Source organism: Vicia villosa, linkage group LG3 (assembly GCF_029867415.1).
Source record: "Vicia villosa cultivar HV-30 ecotype Madison, WI linkage group LG3, Vvil1.0, whole genome shotgun sequence".
Taxonomy (NCBI): domain Eukaryota; kingdom Viridiplantae; phylum Streptophyta; class Magnoliopsida; order Fabales; family Fabaceae; genus Vicia; species Vicia villosa.
The window spans coordinates 216991741-217014906 of NC_081182.1; the positions used below are offsets into that span (position 1 = coordinate 216991741).

At 28.3% G+C, this 23166-nt stretch overlaps 1 protein-coding gene across 2 annotated transcripts; it reads left to right on the forward strand.

Moving 5' to 3' along the window:
• Positions 1–2933: 2933 nt before the first annotated feature.
• LOC131593578 (cysteine-rich receptor-like protein kinase 10) lies at positions 2934–22905 on the forward strand. 2 transcript variants are annotated; one of them, XM_058866143.1, is made up of 8 exons: positions 2934–3360; positions 9442–9833; positions 17177–17302; positions 17551–17720; positions 18224–18434; positions 21676–21913; positions 22028–22178; positions 22482–22905. In XM_058866143.1, the coding sequence occupies exons 1-8, from the start codon at positions 2999–3001 to the stop codon at positions 22788–22790; spliced, it is 1959 nt and encodes a 652-aa protein (XP_058722126.1). In that variant the 5' UTR covers positions 2934–2998; the 3' UTR covers positions 22791–22905. The 2 variants fall into 2 exon arrangements, with proteins under 2 accessions (XP_058722126.1, XP_058722127.1); XM_058866144.1 differs by lacking the exons at positions 2934–3360; positions 9442–9833; positions 17177–17302; positions 17551–17720; positions 21676–21913 and having other exon boundaries at positions 18348–18434.
• Positions 22906–23166: the final 261 nt, after the last annotated feature.

Below are 23166 nucleotides of genomic sequence, written 5' to 3' on the forward strand. Positions count from 1 at the left end.
TGGGATTAGCATAGCAAGAGATAAAGAGACATATCGAAAGATAGCAAGAGAGAAAGATGGAAAGAGACATATCGAAAGAGATAAAGAGAGAAAGAGAGAAATATAGAAAGAGAGAAAAGGAGAAACTTACAGTTCGATAATGGCGGTATATTCTCAAACAGCGGCGACACTTGAAGATCGGAAATGATTATCGAAACCCCAGCGGAGAGAGAGTCCCCTAGATGTTGTTGTGAGTGATAGAAATCAGAAAGTGAAACAAAACCCTATATTAGTAAGTAAAAATTGCAAAATATCTTCTGACTTCAATAGTGTTTTTTTCTAAGCCTTACGTTTCCACTTCCATAGTCTTCTATTACGGTCGGGTATGGGTTATGTTGGGTCCAATATCAACACCCTAAACCGACCTACATAAACCAATTGAATTCATTTATGCCACAATCGGTTATCCGACTACCCGGTTGACCCGACCCGTTTGCTATCAGGCCCCTTGGGTAGGTCGATTTGGGTTGGATCGTAAAATTCTATCCACCCCTAAATTGTATCACACCGGCCAAATAGTACAACCTATAAAATGTAGCTCTGACTGTCAAATGCGACTATTCTCACAAGTGATGTGTGTGTTCTTGCATGTTATTAAGTATATGTGGCATCCCACATTTGTCTTTACTTTTCCTTGTTTCATTGTGTTCCTATTTTTTACACATTATTTTCCACTTTGATCATGCTCTCGAAAAATAACCATTTTTTCGAAAAAATAATTGTTACATTCTTTGAGCAAACATCATGGAATACAAATCTTTGCAGTTGAACTGTGAATTTAATGTATCTTCTATTGACTTTTTACACTCCCATGACTTTTGAGAAACTCTTTATAGAAAAAATTACTTTACCTATATGTAAATGCTTTTACTTTGATTACCATGTCATTCATATCATTTGACAAGAGTTAAGCTTGATTTGATTGTTGTCCATTTTTACATATTTTTTGTTATATATATATATATATATATATATATATATATATATATATATATATATATATATATATATATATATATATATATATATATATATATACACTAGAGTTAAATATGGTTATAGTCTTCATAAGTATTTTAAAATTCGTTTTTAGTCCTTTAAAATATTTTTTAAACATAATAATTCTTTTAAAAAATTTCATTAACAATTTTGATTTGTTATGCTATTTAGTAGCGAGCAGCGATCAATGTTTTAAAAATTAAACCGGAGATCGAACCAGTGAAGTTTTGAGTTTAAGGTTTAATTGGTTAAACCTATGGTCGAGTCATTTATTGAATAAACTTATGAAACTAAATTTTAATAGATATGTCACACATAATCATATATTCACAACTTAATAAAATAAATATTTTAAAAATCAATTATAAACTTAATACAACAATATCGATAGTATATAATAACACAACATAGTTGTACACTTTATTTCAACTTTCATTTAAGAATAATATGAACAAATTAAAAAATTACAATAAAATAAATTATACTAATTCAAACCAAGGTAAAATAATATAAGATAATAATTAAAATAAAGTTCAAATAATTAAAAATACATAAATTAAAAGATAGATTATAAAAACTAAACAATACAATACACTTAACTAAACAACAAAAAGCAAATTCCAGTTGAACTACGATAAATATATGATGGAGTGTGGCTTAAAGAAAAACGATAACGGAGTGACAAAACTTAAAAATTTGTATGTTTGTAATAAAAACACGAAATTCTTTTTTGTGATTGGAGAATGTATGTTAAGTTTTTATATTTACATATTAAACTTTTTTAAAAAATAAAAAAGGTCAATTTGATACATTTTTTTTTATTAGGCGGTTTTACAAAATTGACTCTGGTTCTTTGGTTTGAATGGTTTTAGACGGTTCATTCTGTTTTTCTGATTCTACTTCGGTTTTGACCCAATAGCGGTTTTGAAAGGTTGGTCCAACCAGATTCATCTCCAACTCAAAGTCCAACCGGTTGAACCGGTCAGTTCGGTCCAATTTTTAAAACATTGACAGCAACTTATTATTTAATGATTGAATTAACGATAATTTTAGCAACTACTTATTATTTAACGATTGAATTAGCAACAATTTTATATTATTAAACAAAAATATGGATGCAAATTTTTAAAATAACCATTTTAAAAAAAATATTTAGAGAAACTAAAACTGAAATTTAATATAATTAGAAGAATCACAAGCTTACCCAATATATTATATTTATGATACCACAAACACAGTAAAATATAACTTAATAAGTGAAGACACAAGCATATTTTAAGTTTTGTTCAACCCATAAGAATCACAAGCATATTAAATTTGTTCAATATTAGAGGTACTCTATCCCAAATAATAAAAAACAGAGCCATATATCGACTCAAATCATCAATTCTACCCTAAAAATTCATATATATTTAATTTACACATAAGATGAGCTACAACATCCATTCAATGACATTGTTAATTTAATATATTAAATTAAAAAAAAATAATTTAGGTTATTAAAAAATTATGAAAAAAATAAAATAGCAAAGTTGCCGTCTACAATATAATTTATTTTAAATGAAATCAACTTGACAAGATTTCAAACAATATTGATCAAACAATTTGTATATAATTTTCTTAACTCATGTTTAAGAATTATTTTCATTTTAATAAAAGAACCAACTATTTATCAACAAGTGTTCAATCTAGTGAAAGAAGAAGTTTGACTCTCACTATATGACAAATCTAAATATATATAATATATCTATGTTTAATGTCAAACGTTAACATATTTTAAATAAAATTATTTCTCATATTTTTTTAATAAAAATGATTAAAAAACCCTACCACAATTATCATAGTACCCATGTATCAATAAATAGCCTCAATTCTTTCTTGGTGTAAACTTCAACTACCTAGCTAACACGTTATTGCCAACACATTATTGCCAAGCCAATAATTTCATCATACACAAAAAATGGCAACAACAAAACTCATACTCATCTTCATAACCCTTTTCACAAAATCAATAGCTCAATCTCCAAACTATGTAGGAGATGATTGTAAAAACTCAACAGAACAATCTCTTACAACTACATACAAATCAAATCTTAAAAAAGTGCTATCATTGTTATCCTCGGATGCTATTGTGAGCAAAGGATATAATCATACAAGCATAGGAGGGAACACAGTTGATGGTGTGTATGGTCTCTATGATTGTAGGGGTGATGTCACTGGTTCTTTTTGTCAATTTTGTGTCTCTACTGCTGCCTCAGTTATTCTTCAACAATGTCCTAATAGAGCCTCAGCTGTTATATGGTACAATTTTTGCATTCTCAGGTACATACATTAATGAAAACTCTACTAAATTTGGTTAACATGTTTAATATCTTATTGTAAATATTAAATTTTAGCAATGTAAAATTGTAACTAAGATGTGTAATTAAGATGGTTAAGAAAAACTTTCGAATTGAATCGAACCATCGAGCTATATTGAAACTAAAATAATAGAACAATAATGTTTATTCGAATCATGTTAAACAAATAATTTTTGAACCGAGCCAAATGACAAATAAATCACACTGAAATCAAAACGAATCAAATTTGAAAAGAAAAATATTTAAAATAAATTTAAATTTTTTATTAAAAAATTTTAAAAAAAAGTATAATGATTCGGTTTTTTAAATAATTATTTAGTTTGAAATTTTTTATCTTTAACGGTTTAATACGGGTTCGAATTCCAAATTGATATACTAATTAAACTAATAATTTTAGTTCGGTTCATGATAAATTAAAATGGTTCGATTTAATTTAGGTGATTCGGTTTGATTTTAAGTAAATAAAAACGGTTCGGTTCAAATGATCTTTTATTATAATTTGGTTTAGTTGGATTTTAATAAATTGAAATGATTTGTTTGGAGTGACCTTTTATTATAATTTTACTAAAATTCAGTTCAAAATTTTAATTTAACTGTACCATAAACAATCTTATATACATTCTATATTTAAAAAATTTATTCTGCCACTCACCCTGATAGGAAGATTTTCCTATCAAGATTATAAAATTAGGGTTTTCTAACTAAAAGGGGAAGAACACTAAAAGTAAAGGAAATTAAAATAAAATATAACTTTGATTTCATTGATTGATTCATAATGTCTCAATGAGACTACATTATATAATAATTCTAATGGATAGTAAGTTTAAAGGCCCAACTATTAATAAGAGCCCACTAAATAAAAATACATAAAAATAACAATATAAATTCTAAATTAACTTAAATATTAATAATTCTACTCTCTATCATTACTATTCGGTCCAAATAAAACCTTGTCCTCAAGGTTTGTAATAGATTGAAAATGCTACAAGAGTGTTGAAAGACGCATGTTGTAATTGAATTGGAGGAAATTTTGTTGAAATTAAATAAAACTAGATTGCTGGCCCGTGCTTCGCACGTGTATATTAGAAATAAAATTACATATTCTTAATAACAATTGATATTTAATTTTTTATCTGCATATAAATTTATTTTGTAAGCCATTTAGATTATGCTTGCAATTATATTATTAATTTTTTAATATGAAAGACAATAAATTAGAAAAAAAATACTTTTTAGTCAATAACATGTGAGATTAAATTACACCTATTTATATTATATTTACTTACATAGACATATTATCTAGACCTTTATTTCTATACAAATTTAATTTATAGTATTTTGAGGCTATGTATATAACTTGTGTGTTGCATAGGTTTTATTATAATATACTTATTTGAACTTTTTTGTTCGATGAAAAAATATAAATAAAAATTGATGACATTAATGTATGGTTGTATATAAATGTTTTTTCTCATTTATTTAATTTCTTTTTATCTTTTTTATTATTTTGATTTTACTTTTTCCAAATATTGTATTTTGATCCTTACTTTAATTATATTTCAAAGAAAATAATAATTATATACAAAAGAGCATAAATTAAGAGATAATTTAGATGGTCGAATTAAATTTCTTACAAATTATTTTAGTTGTTTTTATAACATGTAATATAATTTTTTAATCATGAACTTTATTATTAATTGTCCACCTTAACTGAATGTATGTGATCATACTATCAATTTGATCAAATGTTTCTACATAGAAGGGAAATAAAAAAAATGTAATCTCAATTAAAATCGCAATAAAATAATCATTTTTTTTAAACTCAAGCTTAGATATTTTAATCAAGAGGTGGATAAATTTAAGAGATGACGTAGGTAAGATCATACAAAATCATAAGATAAATTTTTTATTAACATATTTATTTTATTTTTTAAAATAATAATTTAAAAAAATTTTAAAATCAATTAGATACATATTTTAATAATAATAAAAAATTCATTTTTATCAATCTCATTATATCAAGTGAATCACAAATACCTTTTTCTCAATAAAATATTGACAAAAGATACATTTTTTGTATTATTAGATTCTTTACTTTTTTTATTGAAGATCTCCAATAATTAAATAAATAAATTTAAATCAAATACACATTTCTCTTAAAGATTACATGAGCTGCAATTTTTCTCATGATTTTCAAGTAATAAGGATGCAAAAATAATATGAGTTTTCTTTATCCTCTTCTTTTCGTTCACATAGCAAAAATAATTAGATTCAAATTAACAATAAAAAGAAGAGAAAATCATAACAGTAGATAGGGAGGGAAATATTATATTGGCGCTCAAAACAAATTATTACAAAACATCATAGATAAAATATTTAAATAATTGATAGGATAAATAAAGTTGAGTCTTCAACCAATAACATACATCAAATTTATTAGTCTGCAACGTAAATTAAAAAAATAGTTAAAACTTAAAAGAGAGCTCAGAAAAAGTAATCGAAATATGATATAAAAGGAAAAGTAGATCTTGTGACAACAAAAATAAACAAAAAGTGATAGGTTAGGTGGTAGATGTTTTGTAACCTATTTATATTGAATACAAATTCTATATTAAAGAAAATGAAAAGATAAAAAAAAAACATCACAATAAAAACATTTAAAGGTACCATTTATTTTCTATAGGAAATATACTTAATAGTTGTGAATTAATGGTCTGTTATAAATGTAATATTAAATTATATTGATTATATTTATAAATTTTAAAAGTTACACATAAAGTAATTAGTTATAATGATTTAAAATGAATTAGTTATAATGCGATAAAATAAATTAGTTATAATTAGTTATAATAATTTAAAAACGTTACATATTAAATTAATTAGTTATAATAATTTAAACATGTTACATATTAAATTAATTAGTTATAATAACTTAAATAAAATATAATTCAAATTATTGATTTATATAAATTGTATGAAATTTTTTAAAAAATTGTTAAAATATAAGAGAGAGCTCTGAAAAAGTAATCTAAATATCAATACAAAAAGAAAAGTAGAGCTTGTAATAAAAAAAAAAAAGAAGGAAAAATAGATCTCATTTCTATATGAGTTGGGTGGTAGATGTAACATATTTATATTGAATAAAAAATTGATATTGAAGAAATTGAAATAGATAAAATATTTAAATAATTTATAGGATAAATAAAGTTTATATATATATATATATATATATATATATATATATATATATATATATATATATATATATATATATATATATATATATATATATATATATATATATATAATTTAAATACTTATATTTTGAGGTTTTTCTATTATTTATAGGAGTATTCTTAAACCTTAAATTATAAATACTTATTTTTAAAATATATTCTAAAAGTATATAGAAAATTTAAATAATTATTTTTTGAGGTTTTTTTATTATTTGTTGGAGAATTGAATTCTTGATTTTTGAAATTATTATAAATTTTAAATTTCCAAAATTGCACGAATTAGATTATTATTAATTTTATTGAGGTTAATATGGTTATATAAATATATTTATAATTAATTATTAATTGACTATATAATTTTAGAAATAAGAGATTTTTAATGTAGAGATATCTCAATTAATAATAATAATTTAAATTAATATTAGAAATTCTAAGAGGGAAATACCCACAATAAATGCAAGGGAAATTAAGACAACAAATAAATTACATCAAAATTTATTATCATTTATATTATATTAATAATTTAACTATTTATTTCAAAATATTATAATACAAATAGTTAATTAATATTAGAAATTTTAAGAAATTAACACGTCAGCATTAGTATTATATGGGAATGACACATCATTCTTAGGTTTAGGGTTGTTGCAATATGAGTTGGGTGGTAGATGTAACATATTTATATTGAATAAAAAATTGATATTGAAGAAATTGAAATAGATAAAATATTTAAATAATTTATAGGATAAATAAAGTTTATATATATATATATATATATATATATATATATATATATATAATTTAAATACTTATATTTTGAGGTTTTTCTATTATTTATAGGAGTATTCTTAAACCTTAAATTATAAATACTTATTTTTAAAATATATTCTAAAAGTATATAGAAAATTTAAATAATTATTTTTTGAGGTTTTTTTATTATTTGTTGGAGAATTGAATTCTTGATTTTTGAAATTATTATAAATTTTAAATTTCCAAAATTGCACGAATTAGATTATTATTAATTTTATTGAGGTTAATATGGTTATATAAATATATTTATAATTAATTATTAATTGACTATATAATTTTAGAAATAAGAGATTTTTAATGTAGAGATATCTCAATTAATAATAATAATTTAAATTAATATTAGAAATTCTAAGAGGGAAATACCCACAATAAATGCAAGGGAAATTAAGACAACAAATAAATTACATCAAAATTTATTATCATTTATATTATATTAATAATTTAACTATTTATTTCAAAATATTATAATACAAATAGTTAATTAATATTAGAAATTTTAAGAAATTAACACGTCAGCATTAGTATTATATGGGAATGACACATCATTCTTAGGTTTAGGGTTGTTGCAAAAGTTGTCATCATGACAACCTTGCATTTAGATTAAGTAGATGTAACGTTGGAATGAAAATATATGAGTGGTGAAAGGCAAAAGAAGAATGTGACTTATACTGATATTTTGACAAATAAAGGACAATAATTATCCACTTTATTGTCTAGTACTATAATATAACAGTGGGATGGTTTGCACTGTGGACAAAACTTACTGCATCATTTCTATCGTCCACTTTATTTGGCAGTTAGTGAAATACACTAACTATATTTTTCTTTCTCTCTCTTTCCTCTTTCTTCATTTCTTTTTCATTCTTCTTCTTTCTCTCTTTCTGCAGAAAATATTGCATTTGTTTCTTTTTTTTTTTAACAAAACTAAATAAAAAATTGAAAGTGGAAGGTAGTTGAAAATGGAGGTGGTTCAGGTGGTGGTTTGAGTGGCGGATCTGGTGGTTTTGGTGGCAGTGTCGGGGCCGGAAGTTTAAAAAATACCAATTTTTTGTTATTAAGAAGTGATTTCAAATGTAAAGCTCTCACCTTTATACATTCAATAGTAGATTGAAACATACTAAGTGGATTTAATTGTGGAGACGATGGCTTTGATGGTTTTGGTTGCAGATCTGGTGGTTTCGCCGGAGTAGTCACCTGGGTTATCGCCGGAATGCTTGTCGGAGAAGCCGTCGGGGTTGTCGTCGGAGCCAGCAACGTCACCGGTGTTGCTATTTTTTCTTCTTTTTCTAAAGGTTTTTCAGTAGTTTTCAGCCCAACATATTTTTGTTTCCATTCTTCTTGTGTTTTTTTGAATGTATCTGAAAGATTCTGGATTTGTTCTTTCAACTCCTCTCTAGATCTGTTTGAGATTTCATGAGTCTCTGTTATATAATATTTTAGAATTTCTAACTGGTGAAGTGTTTCTGGTTGTGAAAAGAAATCTGGAGATGAGGGTAGTTGTTGAGATGGAGCAGAAACTATGGGTTGTTGTTGATGGTAAAATTGAGGATATGAGGTTGGATAATAATATCCAAGAAATGGGTTTATGAATGGTGGGGTAGAAATTGACGTTGTAGTGGAATAATGTGACTGAATGCATGGAGGAGAAAATGGATGGTTGTAGTAAGAATATGCCATGGGAGAAGTTGAGTGCAAGAATGAAAGCACCAATTGATAGGAAGCAATTCCTACCAAGGTTCTAAACTAGGGTTTAAACTAGGAAAGAGGAAGAACAATAAAAAGGACTTAAAATAAAAGATAAAAGATAACTTTGATTTTCATTGATTGATTCATAATGTCTCAATGAGACTACATTATATAATAATTCTAATGGATAGTAAATTTAAAGGCCCAACTATTAATAAGAGCCCACTAAATAAAAATACATAAAAATAACAATATAAATTCTAAATTAACTTAAATATTAATAATTCTACTCTCTATCACACCCTGTTTAGGTATTCAAACCATAATTTCTTTGGGAAGCTAACAACAACACCTTCATGGGATATTTTGGGGACAAAAGATATCACTAATCCACAAGAAGTTGATAAAGGTGAAGATAACATGCAAAGTTTAATAAAAGAAGCTACTATGGAGAATGGTAAATTGTATGCAATGAGAGAGTTCAATTTGAGTAATGAGAAAAGGTATGGGTTGGTGCAATGTAGTAGGGACCTTAGTGAAGTTGAGTGTAGTGAATGTTTGGAGGCTATGTTGGAGAAAGTTCCTAAATGTTGTGGGACAAAGATTGGTTGGCAAGTTCTTGCTCCAAGTTGTTTGATTAAGTATGATGATTTTATCTTCTATCAACTTATTTCTCAAACTTCTTCTCCTTTGCATGATTCAGGTATTTTTTACTTTCAATTAAAATTTTGTTTTTTAAATAATATTTTTTATTTAAATTATTGATTTATAAATATCAAACTACTAATTTACTAAATATAAATAAATATTACATGAAATTAAATAGCCAAAAATTTATATTAAAAATGACAAATGAGCATGTTTATCCCATTTAAACTATCTTACAAAAACTCGGAAAAAAAATGAGGCAGGATAATACAGACATATTTATGGATAGAAATCTTAAATTTTGTCTATTCTAAAAAAAATAAGGCGAAACAAGACAAGTCCTTAAAAATATAAAAATTTATATTAATGTCTACATTCACGAAACTCTGCAAAGAAATGGACCAGGATAGACACAATAAAACATACAAACTTAAAATTTTATCGCGTCCAAAAATGTTAGCAAAATAGACATATCTAATTGGTCTGAATCGTTTTGGTGCCACTCATTCATACTCATTTAACTTGTAGTTATGTGCGGACCTACCTTAAGACACACTCTATTCTCCACTCAGTATTTTAAAAATTGCACCGATCATCAAAATGAGAAAATGGGTAATTAGTTTATTGATCAAATTATTTGGTCATCGGTCAAATTGTATGACTAAATCATATTAAATCAGATAATTCAGTTCAAATAACCAATTTCTAAAAAAATCTAGATAGTTATTAAACCGGTCGATTTAGATTATTCGATCTCTAAAAAAATCACGATATCTACCAAATTTAAATTCAATATTTTTTTGGACCAAATTGAATTCAAATTTTAAACATAATAATCACTCAAAAAATAGTACAAAATACAAATTAAAATAAGTTTTAAACAAAGTCTAATTGTAACATAAACTAAATAACAAAATATATGCAATGTCTAATAAATTTAATTTTAAAGAGAAGAAGTTGTTACAAATAAATTTTAAATAAAGTCTACTTATATTTTAATTTTAAAATTAAAAAAAATCAATATGTCGTCATTTTGTTAGAGGAAAAAAAACAAACATTTAATTTGTCGTTTTTTCAAAATTGCCAATTCGTCGGGTTTTACCAGTATTGGTCGATTTCGGTCGACTCTCATTGATTTAATAACTTATTCTATTTAGCAATCAAATAAGCCTAATGACCCTCCTAATTCTTAGTTCGACTTAATTCAATCTAATTTTTAAAACACTGTCCTCAACTTTCAAATTTCTCTCTCCCTCTTATATTTGTTAATCTCTCCTATTTAGTAAACGATTTTCATTTATAAATATATTGTTTCAAAATAATTCCATTCATAATTTTATTTATATTTAACCACACCAATATATAATGTTTAGAATCGCATTTTCTTATAGTTGAATATCCAACCACATTTACTTATTACCTAACTTAATTAACCTCTTTTTCTAAGTTAGGCTTGAATTAAGACAAACTATCACTCTCTAAACCTTAACACACAATGGACTTTTAAAAGATAAAGACAAATATTTTTTGTTTGACTCGTCCTGCCGGCGATAAGCAAATATAAGGACAAAATAGTTTTTACAATTATAATTAGTGTTTTTGTCAACATAATTTTTTATTCTTTTAATAACTTGTTATGGATTCTCATTTCAATTTTCTTCTAAATCATTGGGTCAAAGGTTTTGTGACATTATTTGGTGAGAAACTTTATGGGCTGTCTTCGTATTTATGACACTTGACTTTTCAACATTATTCACTTTTTATTAGGAGAAATTAATATGGAAAATCTCACCTCATTTTCTAGACACCCCCACAAAAGATTTTATGTACCGAATACCGACACTTTCAATTTAATATCATAAAAATACTGGTGTAAAAAACACACCGACATGATTGAAAAAAATGTTGGGATATAATTCTTGATTAGCTGTTGAATAAAATATGAAGCTTAGAGAGATATTAAAGAGATATCACAAGATATTCTAGTGTTCATTAAATGTACAAACTTATGCAAAGCTATCCGATAGTTACAAAGTCAAGAGTTAGTTATTCTAACTAATTTTCCTAACCTCTTCTCATCACCATTCTTACTAACGATCTAACGCTATAATTCTACTTTTAATATTCTTTAATACACCCCCTCGCCTCCAAAGATCATAGTTGGAGGTCGGACAAGGTTGTTGAATAGATGCTTTGTTGTGCAGTCCGATGTTCATGTTAAATTTGAAGTTTGTTCGTTATAACTCTTTCTCGAACAAAATGTATGTCCAATTATTATGGAGGATCGGTTATGAGACAACGTTACAACACTTAAATTGTCACATATACTAGAGTTGGTGCAAGATAGTTGACATGCAACTTGGAGATAAGAGATTCAAGTCATGAGAGCTCAGAGAGGTAGTATGAGTCAAAGCTCTATGCTCTGCTTCAGTACTAGTGTGTACCACTAAGGATTGTTTCTTTGAGTTCTATGAGACTAGGTTGAGACCAAAGTACACACATGATCTTGAAGTTGATCGCATATCATCATAATCACATGCCTAATATAAATCACTGTAGGCCATTGAGAAGAATTTTTACAAAGGACTAACTAGTGAGAGGAGCATGTCATGATGAGATGTACCATTTAAGTATCGAAGAATGTGTTTCACTACACTTCAATGGGATTCCAGAGGGTTTTCCATGAATTGACAGGCTATATTGACATATTAAGCTATTTTAGGTCTAATTAAAGTTACATATTGAAGGGCTTCACCTACTGACCTATATATGGGAGGGGTCAATCAATGTGTCTATTTCGTGTTTGCTTGATTTACAGTGGCTGAACATTGGTGTCCTTGCTCCATTTTCATCAATCTTGTTGGCCTTGGACAATATGTCTTTGATGTACTTGGTTTGTGTTAGCAACATAGCTCCATTGGATTGATGATGCACCTCGATTCTACGAAAATACTTTGGTTTGTCAAATTTATCTAGTGTAAACTTGTTACGAAGCTTTGAGATCAAATTATAAATCATTTTAGGAGATATGGAAGTGAGAATGATGTCATAAACATAAACAAAATGCATATAGAGTGATGTATTCATGCTTATAGGCAAAGAGTGAGTGACCACACTTTCTGGAGGAAAAACCAAACTGAAGTAAAGCTTGATGGAGTTTTTCATACCATGCCTTTGGAGTATGTTTTAGATCATACGCTTCCATCTTTAATTTGCACACAAGAGTTGAGGTTGTGTTGACAAAACCAAGTGGTTATTGCATGTACACTTCTTCTTGAACATCTCCTTTGATAAAAACATTATTGATGTCAATTTGTTAGATTTTCCCTTTGTATGTAAGAGCCAGGGATATGATGATTCTAATGGTGGTAGGCTTCATTATAGGTGAAAAAGTTTCATGGAAATCAAAGCCTTAATGTTGATGAAAGCCTTTTGCTAAAGCCTCTTATTTGTTAATGCTTCTATCTGGGTTTTCTATGACCTTAAAAACCCACTTGCAGCTAATGAATTTTCTTTGTGGTGGGGAGATTAGTAAGAGTCCAAGTGTAATTCTTTAAGGGAGATTTATATTCAATCTGCATTGCTTCGAATCACTCAGGTTAAGATAAGGTCTGCTTTATGGTGGTGGTGGTGGGGGGGGGGGGGGGGTCTGAGTGAACAATGAATACCTTTGGTTTGGATTTTTTACTTTTGGCTCTTGTAAGCATAGTGATTAATCACATGTAGTTATATTTTTGGAGTTTGACTATGAAATGAGGGAGATAATAACTCCGTGGACTGAGACATGTATTGGTAAGAGAAGGAAGTGGCACCTTTTCTTTATTGAAGTGACTTGTTATGTAAGTTATGTGCATACCCAGAAAGATTGTGATTAAGGTCATGACTATGGATATGATTGGATGTACTTTTGTTGGGATGAATATTATTAAGAGTGTTTGATGGTTCAAGAGTGTGCTCAGTTGGTAAAACTTGATTAATGAAGTTGGCTCAGGTTGGGATTGGTGAGGTATAATTAACCTAACCCGAGGGATTGACCCTAGTATGCGAAGTTCATTGATTGTTTCAAGATGTGTGGTAGGATGAGTTTGATCAGTGCATACAAGTTAAGGTTTCTTGCATAAAGCTATAAGTAAGGAAGAGTTATTATAAGGTAGATATAAGTTTTATATGGGAGAGTTATGTGAGATAGACAGTGTCAAGATAGGGAAATTATGTTTCATTGAATATTAGATATTTTGAAATTAAGATTTTTCCTTCCTTGTTCATGCATTTGCAGCCTTTATGTGTAGGTGAGACTCCCTATAACATACACTTTGAGCTTCTAAACTCCAACTTGTGTTTATTTTAAGGTCTTAGGAAAGGATAAATGGCACATCCAAACACCTTTAGATACTTTTATTTAGGTGGCTTGTTATGCAAGGCAAAGAAAGGTAGAGCGAATCTTATCAGAGCTGTTGTAGGTAGTTTGTTGATCAAGTAAACTGTTGTTGTAAAGCTCTGTCCCAATATTCAATTGGTAAATAGGCATGAGCTAGAAAAGTGAGGCCTATTTCCACAATTTTCTATGTTTTCTTTCTATTGATCCATTTTAATGAGAAGCATGTGGACATGTTAACCTATACACAATGTCAAGCTCATTAAGATATTTTGTAAAAGGCTTGAATTCACCATCATAATATGATTAAACTACTTTGATGTTGTCATTAAATTGAGTTCTAACATAGCTTTGGAACAGTTTGACGACATGTAAGGTATCATTTTTTTGTTTTAATAGGTAAATTCAAGTGTATCTTATAAAAGCATTTACAAAAGAAACATAGTAGGAGTAACCCCCACAAGTCAATGTGAATGAGTTTAAATGAATTTGTATACTTAGTCAGAATTAAGGGAGCATATATCCCGTGAGACTTTCTACTCCAACAAGAATTTTAAAAATCACTAGAATTATCATTATTCAAGTGAATGTTACACAATGCAAGTACATTATGAATAACTCTACGACGAGTATGCCCTAGTCTAGAGTGCTAAATGGAAAAATTATTTGGACCAGAAACAACAATATTAGACCTAAGGATAGCAGTTGTATGATTGACAACATAATACATATTTTGAGACTTATTGGATATGAGATTATGAAAGTGTTCTAAAGCTAGATTGTTGAAGCAAAACGATCCCCTTTTATCAAGGAACCATTCAAGCAACGCCAAGCTAGATGATTATGATTTATCATATCATTTGTTAGAAAGAAATTCAAAATACACATTGTTATCTCTGGCGAATTTGGAGACCTATATTAGATTCCTAGTGATGTTGGGAACAAGAAGGAGATTATTCAACTTTAGCATAGAATTTTACACACCTTTGGAACTAAAGTTTGGTAAATCAATAAACTTGACTACTAGGCTATAACCATTTTCAACTAATACCTCATTAGGATAAGCACAAGATTGAACATTTTATAAGTTTCAAGGGCAAGAAGTAATATGATGAGATGCATCCGAGTCTGCAAACTAGTCATAAGATTCTAGACCTTGAGGAACCAGAAGACTATCTCGATGAATTAAAAAAGCAGTTTCCTTAGTAGATATAAAGGCCTGATTTTTCTAATTGTCATGACTCTAACTAGGCCCACTTTATGAAGAAGCATGTGATTGACGCTTCAATGGTAGAGGTTCATAGTATTCATCATATATGTGGCAGCACTCAATAAAAACATGACTTTACATGCTGCAAAGGTGATAGGTTAGTCGATTCCCTGTGATGTTGACTTGTTTACCATGACCCTTACCTTAAAATGAACGAGCTATACCACAAAAAGTTTGATAAGGACCTAGTGCCACACCATTTATGGTAGAAAATTAGTTGATACAACTTGAGCAAGATTAGCAGTTGCATTTGGAGTTGAGTGTTATTTGCAAAATTTATCCAATTGTGCTTTCAAATACTGGATCTCCAACAACTAATAATGAATAAGTTATTGCTCAAATTCAAAGGATGCACTCAGAGATTGATTAATTATCTTTCTTGCTAGTCTTCAAGTTAGATATTAACTTCACTCAGAAAATGAATGATTATCTTCCTTGCAAGTCTTCAACTTAGATATTAACTGATGAACCCGAGTTCTCATATGTGAATGGAAGTGTTCGTGCACCTTGTCCCATAATTCATAGGCATGTTTGCATGAAAGCACACGTAGTAACACAACTTCAGAAATTATAGATATCAACCAATTAAACAATTCATGATCTTGAACAATCCAAGACTAATAATAACATTAGCTAGTATACCATTGTCAATTTTGAACAAAGGAGGAATGTGAAGGGTTACCACCACTTTATGAAGTTTGTGAGATAGAATAATACCTTCTACCTGTTGATTCCATAAAAGAAAATTATTTTCTTAGAGTTTGATGGATAACTTTGGTGCAAATGTGTTAGTCGAACTTGAATTGACAATTTGCGATGAAAAAGCTTGCGATGATCAAACCACATGTTTTGTGTCTTGCAACAATTTTTCTTGTTCTGCCATTGAAGCTTCTCAAAGCTTGATGAAGGATTCGATCAGCAGAAAATATTGAACAAAGGAAGATAACTTCCATGAAAATGAATTGGAAGTGGAAGCGCCCCCTGTTAGGCATATGATACCATATTAAAATTTGAGTTTGACCAAACTCATCTCTACAAAACCGCCTTGTAAAATGAGACATATGACTCTATATAAACTCTTTATAGGCTCTATGTCTAACCAATACGGGACTAGGGATCTTCCAGATACTCTTTTGGGCATGGCAAGTGGTTATGAACAGTGAACGACCTATGGTCTGATCGATAAGCTCAAATATCATATTAAAAGAAATATCAAACATAGACAAAGATATATATAAAAATATCTTCTTGTGTTTAGTAAACTTGGTTTATTTCTTTGTACATGAATGGTAGTAAGCTATATATATATATATATATATACAAGCCTGCAAAGCTATCAAGTTAGTTACAAAACTAAGAGTTAATTAGTCTAACTAATTTCCCCAACTTCTTTTAACCACCATTCTAACTACATATCTAAAGTAATTATTTTACTTTTAGTATTCTCCAATATTAACAAAATGTGGGTAGAATTAATATTAATAAAATATCAACAAAAACTTCTCGACAGGGTGGATTGGATTGAGAAATCATCTAAAAAAATTCTCAAATGAAAGCATAATTAAAGGGCTTAGTTGGAGACTAATTTGATAGAAAAATCATTTGCAAAATTTTATAATATGTTTTATTTTTTATGAAGAAATTACTGATTGTTATCTCTTGATTTATTTTTCTGATTTTAAAGCAGTTAGAAAATATGCCTAAATTCACGAGAAACGTGACAAATTTATCTTTCATATTGTTGCACTTGCAGGTGAGCAAGGAGGTTCAAGTAAGCATAATACGTTAATCATCACCATTGTCATTGTGTTGGTGGTTGCACTTGCTCTCATGAGTTTCTGTATCTACTTCATATGGAGAAAATATCATTCAAATAAAGGTAAGCAACACAATTTATAGAAAAATCTCTAACCACATTTATCATGATTCACAAGGAAAATGTAAAACATAACAATACCCTGAGTTTGAAGTAGATATTGCAGTTAGTTGTCTATATAATTTTGTAGTACTTATTATCATCTTGTCTATCTATAAAAAATATGCAACATTTAACAATTTCTTTAATGTTTTTTTATATAAAAAGTGTTTATTTTAAAATTTAAACTAAAAATAGTTTTCTTATTATAGATGGACTGGTGCCAAAGACAATTACTACATCTCATCATGATGATATTCAAAGAGAGGAATCCTTACATGGTGACCTCCCAATAATCCCTTTAATTTGGATTCGACAAAGTACTAATAATTTTTCACAGTTATGCAAATTAGGAGAAGGTGGTTTTGGCCCTGTTTACAAGGTATGGTTTTTTACTAGTTAAAAAAAACAATGTAACATGCCACCCCTCATATTTGTTTATTCCAAAATTACCCTTCAATAAGTTAGCGGGAGGGGGTGAAGCATGAAATTTCTGGTATATTTTTTTGTAAAAATAAAAATAAAAATTTGTACTACCGGAAATTTCAAATTTTCGGTAGTACAATTTTTTTTTGCAAAAAATATTTCGGAAATTTTGAAAAATTCGGTAATTTTTTCAAAATTTCCGGTATATTTTTGAAATTTTCGGTAAAAACTCACGAAAGTTTCTAAAAATCTGGTATTTTTTTGAAATTTCTGGTAGAAACGCATATTTTTTGAAAATTAGTGACTTTAGGCAAGGGTATAATGGTAAAAGCATACCCCTTGGGGGGTGACATGTTAAATCGTCTTAAGAAAACTAGTAGGATATATACGTGGTTACGCATGGGTTGTGACATTTTTGCCCTCGTCATGTTAATATTTTATTTTGAATATTTATTTTAGGGTAATTTAGTAGATGGCACAGAAGTTGCAATTAAAAGGCTCTCTACAACATCTGGTCAAGGTTCAAAAGAGTTTAAGAATGAAGTAATCTTTATTGCTAAATTGCAACATAGAAACCTTGTGAGACTCTTGGGATGCTGCATTGAGGATAATGAGAAGTTGCTTGTATATGAATACATGCCAAATTCAAGCCTTGACTTTCATCTATTTGGTATGTTTTAAACTAAATACTTAATGCTTTATACCTTTTATGCATTTTATTTTCTTTTTCAGTTTCAATATATTCATGTAAATTTTGTAGAAATTAGCTACTAGTTTTGACCAAATTTGATCAACTATCTTACACATGCAATCAACCAACATATAAGTCACTATTGGATTGTGTTCTGATATATAATTGAGATTTAAAACAACGTTGGCATACTATTAGATAACGATGGTGTTTGGTCGAAATTCTTATCTTCGGCCCCAATATGAGGGAGTGTACCTATAAATATTTTGCCAATCAAATTTGTGACAATCGTATGTATGAGATTTTGGATTTAGAATAGTGTGAACCTAGTCTTAAGAAATACTTAAGATTTTATAGTTAAGGTTCTCAGTCTAGAAGGCTTAGAAGCTTCTTTGAGACAGTTTTCTCCTAGGGCAGTTGTCTTGAGATCTAATGATTATCCCTATTTAACGACTTGTAAAAGGTCGCCTAGTTAGGATTATCTATATCTCTAGGGCTTGTCCATTCTATGGTCCAATTTTTTTCTAAGATTCATATGATCCAAGATATAAGACCCTAAGCCTTTAGCTAATGGAGTTTGGTGATGACTTGAATTCAGTGTTTCCTTGAAGCCATATATGATTGATTATGAGTCTTTTATTGGGAATATCTTTAACTGAATTTTTCATATGACCAGGTTAAATTATGAATAGTTGGCTTTAATGTGTTTTTAAACTCGCGTCAACATCTTGAAGGGCACATGAATCTTGAATGTTGTTTTTTGATATTTATTTTTATGTATGGTGTTATTGACATCCTATTTAAGAACAAGTTATCAGCCAATATGTAAATGTTCTCATCCTTTTTCCTGAAGAAGAGTCCTTTTATAGAGCTCGAGTAATTACTCTCAATGACTTATTATGATTTGGGCATTATAGAGAAGTTAAGGGTTACAGTTCTCATTTAGCCAATCATAGGAGCTTATAGGAAAAAATACGACTAGGTGAACTATGAGGGCCAAAGTTCTCACTCAATCAAGCATTTGATTTTAGAGAAGCAATCTTGCTTGCTGAGATTGATGGTCGAGATTGTCTCTTAACCAAGCATGCGAGCTTAGTTTGACTTATTGAGGCTGAGATTAATATTTTTGCTTAACCAAGCGTGTGAGTTTAGAGTTGGAATCTGTCTTGCTAATGCTCGGGGGCCAAAATTATAGTTCAACCGAGCGTGGGACGTGGGAGATTCGAGGTTAATTCTTGTTTGTTGAGGCTTGCGATTTTAGCTCAACTAAGCATGGGAATTTGGAGGGTGTGTGTGACTTGCAATCTTGCATAACATAAACATGTATTGATTCTAGTTGAAAACGCATTTATATATATATATATATATATATATATATATATATATATATATATATATATATATATATATATATATATACATATATATATATATATATATACATATATATATATATATATATACATATATATATATATATACATATATATATATACATATATATATATATATATATATATATATATATATATATATATATATATATATATATATATATATATATATATATATATATATATATATATATATATATATATATATTAGCTAATAAGAAATTAAATTTATCTCAGTGGAATATATAACTCCTCTGCATTCACATAAGGGCCTTGAGAAATGTCTCTCCTACCATATCACATTTCTCTAAAATATCAAAATCTAAGGTTATCTTTATTAGAAGTGAGAATCTAAGTGATGACCTTAGCTCCCTGAATTTTTCAGTCTCTTATCATCGCAACTGAAGAGCTAAGCTAGAGAACTGACTTTGTTATCACTAAGGTTATTTTTTGTCTTCTTATCCGCAAAACCTTTTATCTAACATAATATATAAGTAGCATTACATATAAAATCAAACACCACCAACTTATCTAGGATATGAATACTATAACTTTTGTATAAATTGACTTTGCAAAAAGTGATTGGTGTGTTAGATATTAATTAGTTAAAAATAAAATATTTGTCACTTATAGTATCTATTAGGCATTTATTTTATTGAAGGTCCAAAGTCATTTCGATAAAGGGGGCTAATGTCATCTCATTCTTGATGAAAGGACAAGTGGGTCTAACATTGTTGAAAGGCCTAAATCATGTCCATAAAGGCCTGAGACCCTTTTATCCTAGCTGAATGGATGGATGAGGTTTGATTTTCCTAAAGACCAAAATCAATTCCATGAAGGGTTGAGGTCATCTCACCCTAGCTGAAATTCCAAGTTGGCCTAACATCGCTAAAGGGCAAGGTTCACTCCTCATATACAAAGGGAAAATAAAGCCTATCTTGCTAAAAGACAAAGTAATTTTCATAAAAGGAAGAGGTTATTTCATCCTACATGAATGGCCAAGCAGGCCTAGCATCACTGAAGGGCCGATGTTCGCTCATCCTTACTGATGGGTTGGATGAAGCATGCCTTTCTTGAAGGAATAAGTCATGTAGATAAAAGGGTGAACTTGGCATTTTATCGATATACCTGTTTAGTTGCCCCGAGTTCTTGTGATTCTCTTTATCTAGTGACTCTTAGAGGGATGCCTAATTTAGAATCTTTATGCCTCTAGGGTGTATACATTATATGGTCTACTTTGTTTTCTAAGATTCGGGTGACCCGAGATGTTGCAGAATAGGCCATGACCTAGTATGAAACATATTAATATCCGATAGTCCATATTTCAAATTTGATATTTAAAATTCTTTGGAAAACAAATAAAAATCTACATTAAAATATCGACCATCTAATTTTCATTAAATATGACCATATTGATTGCGTAAGTAGTTGATATTTGTCTATGAGCAATCAAACTCCATTATTTATAAGGATGAAGTTATAGAAGAATAACTTCAATACCAAAGTTGATATATGTCTAAGAAATATTTATGTCTGTTTATTTTAGAGATGAAACATGTATATCACATGATGAAGCAAAACATGAATACATTATTATTTGACACCCCCCAAAATATCGATACTAACATTATTTATTTAAAAAAATATTAATACATGTAATTAAATGAGATTGCTTGAAAATAAACTTATGAAAGAAAAATAGTGATTATTCCTCAATAAATATTTTCATTAATCACTCAACTTTCATGTACAAGTTTGTTACTTGTTCTATTCTATACTCAATATTTTTGTGTGAAATAACTTTTTCTTTGTCACCTGAATATTAGATGGAGAAAAAAGAAAAGTTCTAGATTGGAAGTTAAGAATGAACATTATTAATGGAATTGCAAAAGGACTCTTGTACCTTCATGAAGACTCTAGACTTAGAGTAATCCATAGAGACCTAAAAGCTAGTAATGTTCTTTTAGATCAAGAGATGAATCCAAAAATATCTGATTTTGGATTAGCTAGGTCATTTGAAAAAGACCAAAGTCAAGAAAATACAAGAAGAGTGGTGGGCACCTAGTATGTGTTATTATTGATGTTGGCAATTCTTTCTATTCAATATGTAATTAATGGTAAAAATATATTATATTGAATGACTTGTTAATTATAATTTTTACTTTTATGTGTTTGCAGTGGATACATGTCGCCAGAATATGCTATGGAAGGATTATATTCTGTGAAATCTGATGTTTTCAGCTTTGGAGTTCTTTTATTAGAAATAGTTTGTGGAAAAAGAAACGGTGGATTTTATCTTGCAGAACATGGTCAAAGTCTTCTAATATATGTGAGTTTTTTTCTTCTTTTACATCATATAGTAATTAACAAGATTAAATATATTTTTTATTCTACCAAAAAAAGTCAATCATTTTTAATCCCTAAAGGATAAATTGTATAATTTTTGTTGAGATAAGTGACCTTCTATGTTTTATAAAATATAAAGAAAAATCAGTTAAGTTTTATTGAACCAAAATCAAATCTTATAATTTATATAAGAATATATGATTATATTAAGTTCAAATAATTGACATTACAAAATAAATTAATGAAGTTTTTTAAGTAGGGCTTCTAATATGAACTATACATGCAGAGTTGGAATCTTTGGTGTGAAGGAAAAAGTTTGGAACTTTTAGATCCAATACTAAAAGAGACATACATAGAAAATGAAGTCATGAAGTGTGTACATATTGGTTTATTGTGTGTACAAGAAGATGCAATTGATAGACCAACCATGTCCAATGTTGTTGTCATGTTGGCAAGTGACACAATGGCACTTCCCACTCCTAATCAACCAGCATTTTCAGTTGGAAGAAAAGCAGTTGAAGATGAATCAACATCAAAAGCTTCCAATAATCTTTCTATAAATGAAGTTACAATATCAAATGTTTTTCCTAGATAGTCAATATCACTATAGTTGTTAAACGGACCCACCATGTTAAAATTAAATATACTAATAGAAAATTAGTTTGTTTTAATAAAAAAATTGTTTAGGAAAAAAATAAGAGGTTGGTAGTCAATAGGTTGTATTTTACTTAAGTATAAGAGTTGTTTAGTTTTAGAAACTATGCAAAATCTCATTTGTACTTGTAATTGGTTGTATGAGTTTAAAGAAGTTGGATACTTTGGTAAATTGTAATTAATAATTATCCCTGTTATTTGAATTTTCTTTTAAGTTTATAAGTGTAAATGTACTATGAATTGTAAATATATCAGAAATAAATGAGATATACATTATATAGAAAAATAATTATTTAACGTATGAGTATTCAAATAGT